General features: G+C 50.4%; 1 protein-coding gene across 1 annotated transcript; it reads left to right on the top strand.

Moving 5' to 3' along the window:
• Positions 1-967: 967 nt before the first annotated feature.
• LOC142831124 (uncharacterized) lies at positions 968-4,110 on the top strand. The gene is made up of 2 exons (XM_075940656.2): positions 968-3,152; positions 3,274-4,110. Exons 1-2 carry the CDS (start codon positions 2,895-2,897, stop codon positions 3,352-3,354), a joined length of 339 nt encoding a protein of 112 aa, XP_075796771.2. The 5' UTR covers positions 968-2,894; the 3' UTR covers positions 3,355-4,110.
• Positions 4,111-11,005: the final 6,895 nt, after the last annotated feature.

The raw sequence follows: 11,005 nt of genomic DNA, 5'->3' as shown, positions 1-11,005 counted from the left end.
CCTGCCTAGACCTGTTCGCCTCGGCACACAATGCCAAGTGCTGGAACTACTGTTCTATGCTGGGGCTGGGGAAATATACCCTGGGGGATGCCCTGACGACCATGTGGCCAGAGGGCATTCTCTATGCTTTTCCCCCGTTCTATCTAATTTCCAGGGTGTTGACCAGAGCGAGAACATTTCGGTCCACGATCATTCTCATAGCTCCCTGGTGGCCCAGGCAGTTCTGGTTCCGCATCCTAGTGGATATGCTTACCCAAGATCCAATAGCACTTCCTCCAGTCCGGGACCTGCTAACTCAGCCTTGGGACGAGGGGATCATGGTTCACCCAGATCTCCAGTCTCTCCACCTAATGGCCTGGTTTATCCGTGGTTGAACCAACCTGAAAGGGAATGTTCCCAGGAGGTCCAGATGGTGCTCCTCTGTAGCAGGAAACCCTCTACTAGACGGTCGTACGCTGCCAAGTGGCGGCGCTTCTCATCTTGGGCATCCCGGAGAGGAGTACACCCGTCCTCGGCTCCTATTCCAGCTATTCTTGACTATCTTTTGCAGCTTCGGTCTAGTGGCCTGTCCTTTTCTTCTATCAAAGTCCATGTGGCATCTCTCTCCGCCTTCCATGCTGGTACGGCAGGAGTCTCCCTTTTTTCTAACCCAGTGGTTAAAAGGTTTCTTACTGGTTTGGAAAAGTTGTATCCCTCGGTGAGGGCCCCACTTCCCGCCTGGAACCTCAATGTTGTCCTCCACAGGCTTGTTACCCCCCTTTGAACCACTGGCTCTCGTTGAAGGTTGCTTTCATCGTGGCCATTACATCGGCTCGAAGGGTGTCGGAACTAAGGGTGCTAACTGTAGACCCGCCCTACCTTGTTTTTTCACATAGTAACGTCAGGCTACGGCCTCATCCAGCCTTCCTCCCAGAGGTGGTGTCACCGTTCGAATGGACATGAGCAACACATCTGGAAGAACAACAGTTACAGGTAAGTAACCGTTCTTTTCTTCTGGGAGGAAGACAAACATGGCACACACTGCGCAGGTAACAACAGCAGACGTTATCACTATCCAGGCCTGATGTCCTGGAGAAAGGATTTAAAAAGAAAGGCAAGAGAACCTCGCACCCTTCCCTCTCCCCTTCCAGACTCCCTCTCTAAACTCCCTGTTAGCAGTCACCTGTTTGTAAGCTCCTTGGTAGCCTTAGCTCTCCATGATGGGGTGGCCAAAATAGGCAATGCTCTGTGGCAAACCTCTCTTTCATCTCCAAGTGGCAAAGCGCAAGTACTTTGTTCATGCCGAGGGACATGAGTATTTCTACTCCCACCTGCCCTAAATTGCCTGGTGGTGGAAACAGTGAACCTATATCAAGGGCACCCCTCCCAAAAACCCACTCAAAAACACTTCACTTATTTAGGTGTAAACTTAATTCACCCGTGAGCTCTAAATGGCAAATCAGCAGGCCTTCATAGTCTGCTATGCTGTGAACATCTTGGGTAGGCTATAACAAAGTATGAACCTTCTATCCCAGAGGATTTGAAGGAAGAGTTTAGGCTCTGGTGGAGGAAAGCATTACGGCAGCTAGGGTGGTGCTCCAGGCGGCTTTGGAGGCAGTGAACGCTGCAGCCGGTAGCATTGTGTCAGTAGTGTCCATGCAGAGTGTGTCCAAGTTGCTACTCTCCAGTCTTGGCCAAGGCATGGTGATCAATAAAGGACCTCTCCTTGGATGGTGCAGCTCTATTTGAGGAGCAAATCTAACTTAAGACTCCTCCTAAACAGTAAGAGCTAGGACCGGCAAATTTGGTATGCAGCTTCCTCTTACAAGTTAAAGCAAAGTAAGAATTTGGTTGTGCCAGGACAATGGGATGTGCCTGGAATCACATTTTCTCCTTCAAGGGAAAGGGAGAGACAATTATACTTCAGAATGACCATGAGGGGTTCAGCAAGCATGGAGGGGACACTTATATTCCAAAATGATTATGGGGGCAGCAAGCATGCCAACTGGGGGAAGCAGAAACCAGCTGGACACCATATCCCCAACACTTGAACCAACCCTAGTTTGCAGCCACTGGTCAGGCAGCACCGCCTACCCTGCCTCATCCAGCCCTGTGAAGCAATGTCACTGGCCAGGGAGCATAATCCTTACTGAACACTCGTGCTTTCCAATCCCCTGCTCTGACTCCTGCATCCCCCAATTTCCCTGTCCCAAACAACCAGAGTAACAAGTAGTATAAGGGCCCTACCATCAATCAAATGCTAGCCCCGCCCCCTTGACCCTGGAAGTCCCGTCTCCCCTGACCCCGGAAGTCCCATCTCCCCTGTCACCGGAAGTCCCACCCCTGGAGGGTAGTACACCCAGGTCAAGAGGGACAGGTGACCGGAAGTAAAGGATGTCATGTGACCCCCGTTATGCCCGTCCCCTGTCACCGGAAGTTCAGCCCTTGGGGGTAATACATCCGGGGTCAAGAGGGGCAGGTGACCGGAAGTAAGGGGTATCATGTGACCCCTCTAAGAACACGCTCTGCCTCCCTCTACCAATCAGGAAGGGTTTTTCCCCTGTAGGACCGCCCCGCGATCCGCTTTGGCCAATCGGGGAGGGGCAGTTCCGGGACCGGATGACCAGCCCAGAAGCGGGTCGTGTGACCCCTCTAAGAACTAGCCCCGCGTCCCTCTACCAATCAGGAAGGGTTTTTCCCCTGTAGGTCCGCCCCGCGATCCGCTGTGACCAATCGGGGGGGCAGTTCTGGGACCGGTTGACCAGACTGGAAGCGGGTCGTGTGACCCCTCTAAGAGCTTCCCGTGACTCCCTCTGCCAATCAGAGCATAGCACTTCCCCATAAGTTCTAGCGCCACGCAAAAGAGGCCATCTTGTTCCAAGAGCGCGTGTTTCACAGAGTGTGAAAACGCTAACATGGACTCCTTCACCACCCCCACCAGAAGTTTGGACTTTGTTTTGGTGCCAAGAAGCAAGCGCTACATCAGCGACAGTTCTGAGGAGGAAGGAGAAGTTGAAGGGGGCCCTTTGGCCCAGCCACTGATGGATACACCAGTATCTGACGCTGAAACCCAACCGCTCACGAGGCAGCCCGACGAGCTAGATGGCCTGGAGGAGGAAGGTGCCCATGGCTCCCAGGAGTCGGACAAGGTGCATGGAAAAGAAGTCAAAGAGGTAAATGAAAGATCAAAGTTGGGGCATCATGGGGTTAGGAAACCAGGATTTTGTAAACCTAAAAAAAAAAAAAAATGACCAGAGTGTCTTACATTATTTCTTTCTGGCAATCTCTCGACAGCTTGACAGTGCCTTTCTAGCTGACCCTCAGACCCAGGACAGTATTGCATCGGACAAGGAAGACGAACCGGGCCCACCTTGATTTTGCTCAACACCGATACAAAGCATTGAAGAGAACGCCAAGGATGACGGCCATGAAGAATTCAGGAGGTGGCTTGGCATTGACCTAGTTGAGCCAGTGCCACATCATAAGCGTAAAAAAGTTATGTGCTCTATTGTACGCGTTGGTGTTTATACCGTCCTTAGTCTCTGTCTTAGGGAAAAGCTTTTTGAGGACTGTGAGGGTTGTGTAATAGATGCGCCAGCCCAGCGGCACCATGACTGTGTGACTTGGACTCCAGAGGATATAAACTGCAAGCTCCGGGGCCTATGTGCTGAACTGTGTTTGGAAAGCTTATTAAATACTGTTATTGCCGTAGGATATGCTATGCAATGTCTGTGCTTAACTCAAGAACACTTAGCACAAGGGGTGACTTTGGTAAATGCAGTGCAATTCAGTCAAGATCCTCACAGTGTTTTAAAGACCATGACCAAGCCAAAAGACGCCTGCTTAGAGCGTTATATTGAACGTCTGGGGCGTACAAAAAGTTACAGAACCCTGCTTAAGAAAAAGACTATTTGTAAGATGTCTAAAAGGATGAAGTTAGAGAATGGTGAGGGGACACACATGAGATATAAAACTTGGTAGCTGTAAATATATTTTGAAAAGGGGCTTTTGTGACTATCTTCTGTCAGAAGGTTTGTGTGATCCTTACATGAGTAAAAGTTTTGGTGGAACACATGGTTTGTATGTTTTTTAAATACAATCATTTAAAAAAATTAAGTTTGTGAGAATCCATTTTGTATAAAGGGGTCCATTTACTGAAAAACCCTGAAAGATGTATGGTAGAAACTCGGGGGAAGAAAAACCCCTCCAAAATGTTTTGTTTTTTAAATAAAAAGGAAAAAAGTCACCCCCTCTACCCCCACCCAGTTAGGATTTATTAGACATGAACTCAATGGTTTAACCACACCTTACTGAATAGCCAGGGGGCTCTAGTCAATGGTTAGGTTTAGGTGTGACCACTTACCCTTGTTGAGGTTAATGTTTAGTAATTAAATTTGATGGGTTGGATGGGTAGGCTCTGATGAATATCTAATTAAATAACACCTCAGGAGTTTGCAGACACTATTGTACAGTTTAAATATAACCCCTGGGGTTGGTAGAGCACTATTGGACAGTTTAAAGGACACAGGAGTTGGTAGAAACGCTATTGGACAGTTTAAATATGACCCAGGAGCTGGTTAAATGCTATGGGCTACTTTTTCTAGCCATTAAAAGTTAAAAAAATTAAGGGTCTAACCCAAAACTGAAATGTTTCAAACTTTTACCCATACTTTAGAACAAGTATTTGCTCTAAAAGACAATCAAACATTTAAAAGCATTTTATTTAAACCTCAAGCCTTAAGCATGAAAGAAGCATGTTTAAAAAAACAAACCCCTAGATATTTATTGATATCTGCAAAGGGTCTCCACGTGGAAATGGGTACAGCTACATTAAGGATTGGTGCTTTTACTGTTAATACTGTAAGAAAGCCCTACAAAAAATGTATTTTAACTAAAAGAAAAAAAATGTAGCCAAAAGCAACTAAGTTGTGGAGACAGCTTAATTCCTCCACCCCCCAGATCACAAAAGGCAATGCTAGGGAGGGGTGCCTAAAGTCTTTAAGGATCTATTATTTTAGAGTTGCAGTGATCAAATTAACCTGCTAGCTACTATGTTGAAGTTGTTTGAAACAATGGGTTAGGAGGGTATAAAAAAACCTAGGTAGTTTGGAGACTGTCCTTTTCAACAGAAACTTTCTTGAATGGCTGCTGGACTGCAACAGGAGAAGGTATGTTCCCTGTTTTTAACTTTGAAAATATATGTTATATAATGCCACTCTTTGGCCATGCTCTCTTAGTAAAATAATGGTGGCTATCTTTATTGCAGTGTGATCTGTTTAACATGGAACCAGTAATTTTAGGCTGCAGTTCACCACCAGGCCAAGGTAAAAACCATTTTTAACTGTAGTTGTGCTTAATACTGTTTTTAAAAAAACTGGGTTATACTAACTAACATTTGTGCTTATTTTTTAACCTTAAGGCCCAAACACACATGGGGGGGGGGGAACAGAACAAGCATGTGCCTGCAACACGTTACCCCATAGTGAAAGGTAACATGTTTGCAATTGGCTTTTAAATGTATGTGGGGTTTGTGTGTGTGTGAGAGAGAGCGAGAGAGAGATGAGGTCTGTGCAAGACATAGGTGTGTTTTTAAAAAGTATTTGGTGGCAAACTGTTGGTTTGTTTCAAACTAATAGGTTTTTTACTGTGCAAAATGTGATGTGTTTTTAAAATGGGTTTGAGGCATTTGGGTGTAATCCTAACTAACCAAAAGCCCAAACACACATGTGCCTTCTAAATACATGTGGTGCTACAGGGTTCGTGTGAGAGAGAGGGAGTCTGTGCAAGACATAGGTGTGGTTTTTAAACTATATGTTGGCAAACTGCTGGTATAGAGTGTTTGGTGGGTTGCTCTTTCTGTGCCAAATGTGTTTTCAAAATAAATGTTCAATTCTGAGTTGGGGGAGGAGGTGGTGGGGTTAGGCTGAAAGTGTCTGGGATGGTTACAAAAATGTGGTGTGTTTTTACCTGGGGGTTTTTATTTTTTTTTAAAAAGCTGGCTGTAGGGGTTAAGTTGTGGGTGATTCAGGGGCTTATGCTAGAGATAAGTGGTTTAAAAAAAACCAATTTGTTGCATACCGCTGCTTTTAAAAATTATTGTTGCAAATGGTTTTAAAACTGTTGTGGGGAGTTTTTGAAGGGGTGTGTGTGTGTGATGGAGTTTGTGACAGACACAGGTGTGTTTTTAAAATATATGTTGGCAAACTGCTGCATTTTGCACAGAAAAAGCAACCCACCAAACACTCTATCACCTGCCAGCCGCTGGCTCTTGTCCTGCCTTTCTCTGCACCATGAACTGGCCCTTTGGTACCCGACATGTTCTCTCCGGAAAGGCCCTTAGACGCCCGAGTAACGTCACCTCTCAGCTTTCCTTGTAGAAGCCAACCACACGGAGCTCAAGAGCAGAGGAGAAGGACTTTCTCTGCAGCCCTCCTGACTTTTGGCTCTTTGCTGCCCCGTCTCTAAGTTTCCAACAGCTTTTCAAAATGTGGCCCCTGAAGCAGGCTGCAGTCTCCAATCTCAGTCTCATGGACGCTGCGTCACCTCCCTGCCCTGCTCGCTTCTCTGCTCGTGGGGCAGAGCTGGTGGGCAGGGCAGCGCGGCATATGCAGCTGAGCCTTGCAGGATCAGTGACGCGGCTCCTTCTTTTTCTGCTTGTCCAGGGCCGAATCCACTCGCCCCTCAGCAGGAGCCAGGTGATGGGAAACGTGCTTCTGGGCAGGCTCTACACGCTGCTCCAGTTTCACGCCATCCTCGCCGACTTCCCCTCCTGCTCCGTCGCCTCGGGTAGGTGGCAGCAATGGCGGGAGAGGCCCTCTAGAAATGGGCATGGGGGGGCTCTGGCCCGGCTGAGAAACGGGCACGGGGCGGAGGGGACATTAGAGCTGAGGCTAGAGTCCCCTGTTGCCCAGGCTGGGCGGGGAGCCCCTCCCCCCTCCGGCGCACTAGCAGCCCATGGGCTGAGCAGACTATAGAGGGTTTGTGGATTGAGGGTTTCTGCTCCAGAGGCCGTGGTGCCTCAGGCTTTAGCTGAATGAGTTACAGCAGGAGGATTTTGCTCAGGAAGGCCAGGCAGGAATAACTGGTGGGAAGGAGGGGTTCAGCCTGTCACGCCTGTGGCATGGAAGGTGGAGTATCGGCGGGTGACGCTAGGGATGTTCAGTGGAGCAGAATCAACTAATCGAATCGTTGATGGAATTTGCCGCGACTGTTCAGTGGGTCGATGGGGCGCCTGCACCTTTGAAATGCAGCATGAGCCTCGCTGACTCTGCAAAGGTGGAAGTGCCGTGGGGGGCGTGGGACCAACAGGGAACTCAAGCAGCCCCCGCTGGCCCCGTGCTCCCCACGTGTGAAATGGACCAGGGCTCCACGGGCCCTTCTCCATTTCAGACCAAAGCGTGTGGGAAGCACGGGGCCAGTGGGGGACTGGAGGCCCCAGGGCATCATGGGAAGTGCAGTGCCCGCTGGCTCGGGCGTTCCCATGTGCAGGGCAAGGGTCATGCGAGGCTGGAAGAGGAAGCTGCCCTGACGCTGTGCTGGTATCAGGAGTCTACTGCTGCAGGGGCTGCTGCCCTCGCTGTGAAGGAGCCCCTCCCTCGGGGAGACATTGCCTTGCCCACCGGCACAAAGCTTGCTCGTGCCTATACATCTCAAGCAGAACTCAACCATACTGCATGTTCAGTGTTTCTCTGCTTTTAATTACCGTCAGCATGTGCAGTGCATGGTACAAAACACGCTCCTTTCTGGAGAGAAAGAAATTGCAGAAAAGTGGAGGGTTTTTTTGCAAAAACAATTTACTTGGATTCAGTTATTTGGCTGGAAAGGGACAAGCGACACAGAGAGCAGGGGGACAGGGTGCCAGCTGTCTCCCACACCTCTCCTCCGTACCCGCCCACTGTCTCGGTAGCAGCAAAGTGGGGGGAATGGGAGCCAGTGCCATGGAGAGCCACCTGTCCGCCTGCCCCTCCCTCCTGTGCACTGCTGTGATAGAGAGGCAACAGCTCTGCTAGAGAGGCGTGGCGCGGAGGGTGAGGGGGGCAGAGGGAGCCGGTACCTGCACAAAGCTTTCCAGCCTGCTCCCTGCACGTGTCAGCTATCAGAGGCAGCAGTGGCAGGCGGGGTGGGGGTCGCCAGGGCTCACTGTGGATGGAGGCAGCTGCGTGAGATGCCGGGGCAGCGGCAAAGGAAGCAGTCCATGGTGACAGAGGGCTTCTTGGGAGTGGGAGCTGGGAGCGCACTGGCTGCCGGCCCCACCTCTGGAGACTGTCGAATAGTCGTGTAACTGATAATATTTTGTGCAATTACACACCTATTCACTTAATGCCTGTCTAACGTCCCTGCTCGCCTAGTGGTCAGTGCAGGCAGGGGCTTTTCGATTGGGCAGGGGGAGGCTTTTGCTTCCACCCCCTCTTTCCTCCCTCCCTTAGCCACCCCCAGCACTGCCTGCATCACTCCTGTAAGTCCCCCCCGGCCACGTGTCGGCCCCCGGACTCCACGTGGTGCCAGGAGAACGGGGCTGTGCCCCGCCCCCCTTTGGCGTGCGGGGCGGGGACAGCGGGAGCTGACCCGGGCTCCAGTCACGTGGGTGTCTCGAAGGGGGTTGCAGTTCAGCGGGGCGCAGAGAAGAGTCACGTGCCGCCCCTCCGGGGAGCCTCGGCGGCGGGGGGGTTGTTCCTGTGGGTGGTGCACGGTCCCGCGGGCCGTGGTGCATGTACAAAATGTGTTCCGCAAATGGGGAGGGTCAGAGGCCGGCCCCTTGGGCTCAGGCTGCCTCCCGCTACCCCTGCTTCCTGGGCTGCTCGCTGCCTGGGGGAGAGGGGCCGCGCTCCCCGTGGGTGGGGCTGGGTGTGTGCCCAGTGAATCTCTTCCTGCCTGTGTGTCCTTTGGGCTCAGAGTTATTTTGCTCCCTGGCGGGGGGTGCTCCTTGGCGGCTGGCAGTTTGGCTTGGTAGCACTGTGACAATGAAGGAGGGTGACCTGCAGGCAAGGAGAGATGCTCCTGGTTCTGGTGTGCCCACGGTATTGTCCAGTGTTCAGCTGTGCCTTTCTCCAGAGGGCCAGAGAGCATCCTGGATGGGCAGGTATGTGGAGAGATGGGGAGGGGGCTGGAGTTGCTTATAATTCACGGGTGAGGAATCTTTTGGGAGTCAGGGGCCAAAATCAGGTTTGGGGGGCTGCAAACAAGTGAGACACAAACAAACAAAAAAGCCCTCCCTGACGTGGCCCCCAGCTGAGGGGAAGAAAGACATCCCCTTTGCAGTCCAGAGCATTGGAGGGCCCAGACTAGTCGATTTTGTGCGCTCCAGCCCCACGGGGTGGGGAGTGGAGCAAAGGTGGACAGAACCCCAAGCTTCGGGGGCTGGATCCAGCACCCAGGCCTTAGGTTCCGCACCTTTGCGGAGCCTTGCAGCAGCACTCGACTTCCTGCTGGAAGGTGGCTGTTTTCCTGATCTGGTGGCGAGCGGCTGCCCCGATGTGCCGCAGGGAGGCTGTCCCTACTGGGGCAGCCTCACCCCGCCTCCAGCTGCTATTGGAGCTTCTGTTTCTTTCTGTTCATACAATTTGCTGTAATTTTCCATCCAGGGAGGACCTGCATGAAGCTGGTCCAACCCGTGCTATGGGGATCGATTTTTAAGAGTAAGAGGCTTTTGTTTTTAAAGCAGGGGTGAGGAACCTAATATCGGGGACTGGATGCGGCCCTCAGCTTGCATGAGTCTGGCCCTTTAGCCTCAAGGTTTCCACACTGAGATTGGAGCATACAAAATCTGCTAGCCTGCCCCGCCCCCCTCCTCACAAGATCCAGGCTACGTCTACACTGGCACCTTTTTCCGGAAATGCTTAAAACAGAATAGTTTTCGTTATAAGTTTTTCCGGAAAAAGAGCGTCTACATTGGCAGGCTGCTTTTCCAGAAAAGCCCTTTTTCTGGAAAAGCATCCATGGCCAATGTAGACGCTCTTTTCCGGAAAAAAGCCCCAATCATCATTTTCGCAATCAGGGCTTTTTTCTGGAAAAGACTACTGGGCTGTCTACACTGGCCCTTTCCGGAACAGTGTTCCGGAAAATGGACTTATGCCCGAGCGGGAGCAGCGTAGTTTTTCCGGAAAAACACTGAGAATTTTACAGTAGATCGTCGGTGCTTTTCCGGAAATTCAGGGGGCCAGTGTAGACAGCTCACAGCTTATTCCGGAAAAGCGGCTGCTTTTCCGGAATAAGTGGCCCAGTGTAGACACAGCCCCAGTGTGTGAGGGGAATGTGGGGAGCATCTTTCTCCTTCTCAGTTGGAGGCCATGACAATGAGGGTGGTGGGGTTTGGGGATTTTTTTTCTTCACACTTGTGTGTAAGGTTGCCAGGTGTCCGTTATTGAACCAGACAGCCCGGTATTTGCACCTTTTGTCCGGTAAATAAATTTAGAAAATACCAGACATACAAAATGTCCAGTATTTTCTGCTTTTCCTGACTTGACACCCAACAGAAATGGAGCTGGGGTGGGGACACTGGCTCTCTATTTAAAGGGGTCGCAACTGGATTTTGCTCCAAAAATGTTCCTGGTGGGGTTTTTTTCGTTTGTTTGGTTTGTTTTTTTTCCTCGGCAAAAAATTTCCTGGCGCTTTTTGTTTGTTGTTTTTTTCAGAGGGTCTAGTATTTTTGCTGAAACCATCTGGCAACCCTACTTGTGTGTGCCCTCCCCCTAATAAGGTTCCTCAGCCATGTTTGAAAGCGTGAGTTGGAAGAACATTACCTTCGGTTTCTGTGTCATTATAAGGTAGTATCTTTTTAGGTTTTTTTTTTTTTTAAACAAAAACAAACAGCAACTGCAATTAGAGGAAAATCAAAACTTCAATCACATAGACTTTAGTTAATAATACAGTCTAGTATATGGAGATATATACCTATCTCATACAGCTGGAAGGGACCTTGAAAGGTCATCGAGTCCAGTCCCCTGACCTCATGGCAGGACCAAGTACATCCCTGACAGATTTGCCCCAGATCCCTAAATGGCCCTCTCAAGGATTGAACTCACAATCC

This window comes from Pelodiscus sinensis, chromosome 12, assembly GCF_052426305.1.
Source record: "Pelodiscus sinensis isolate ZL-2025 chromosome 12, ASM5242630v1, whole genome shotgun sequence".
Classification (NCBI taxonomy): domain Eukaryota; kingdom Metazoa; phylum Chordata; order Testudines; family Trionychidae; genus Pelodiscus; species Pelodiscus sinensis.
This window is presented reverse-complemented; position numbering and strand designations above follow the sequence as displayed.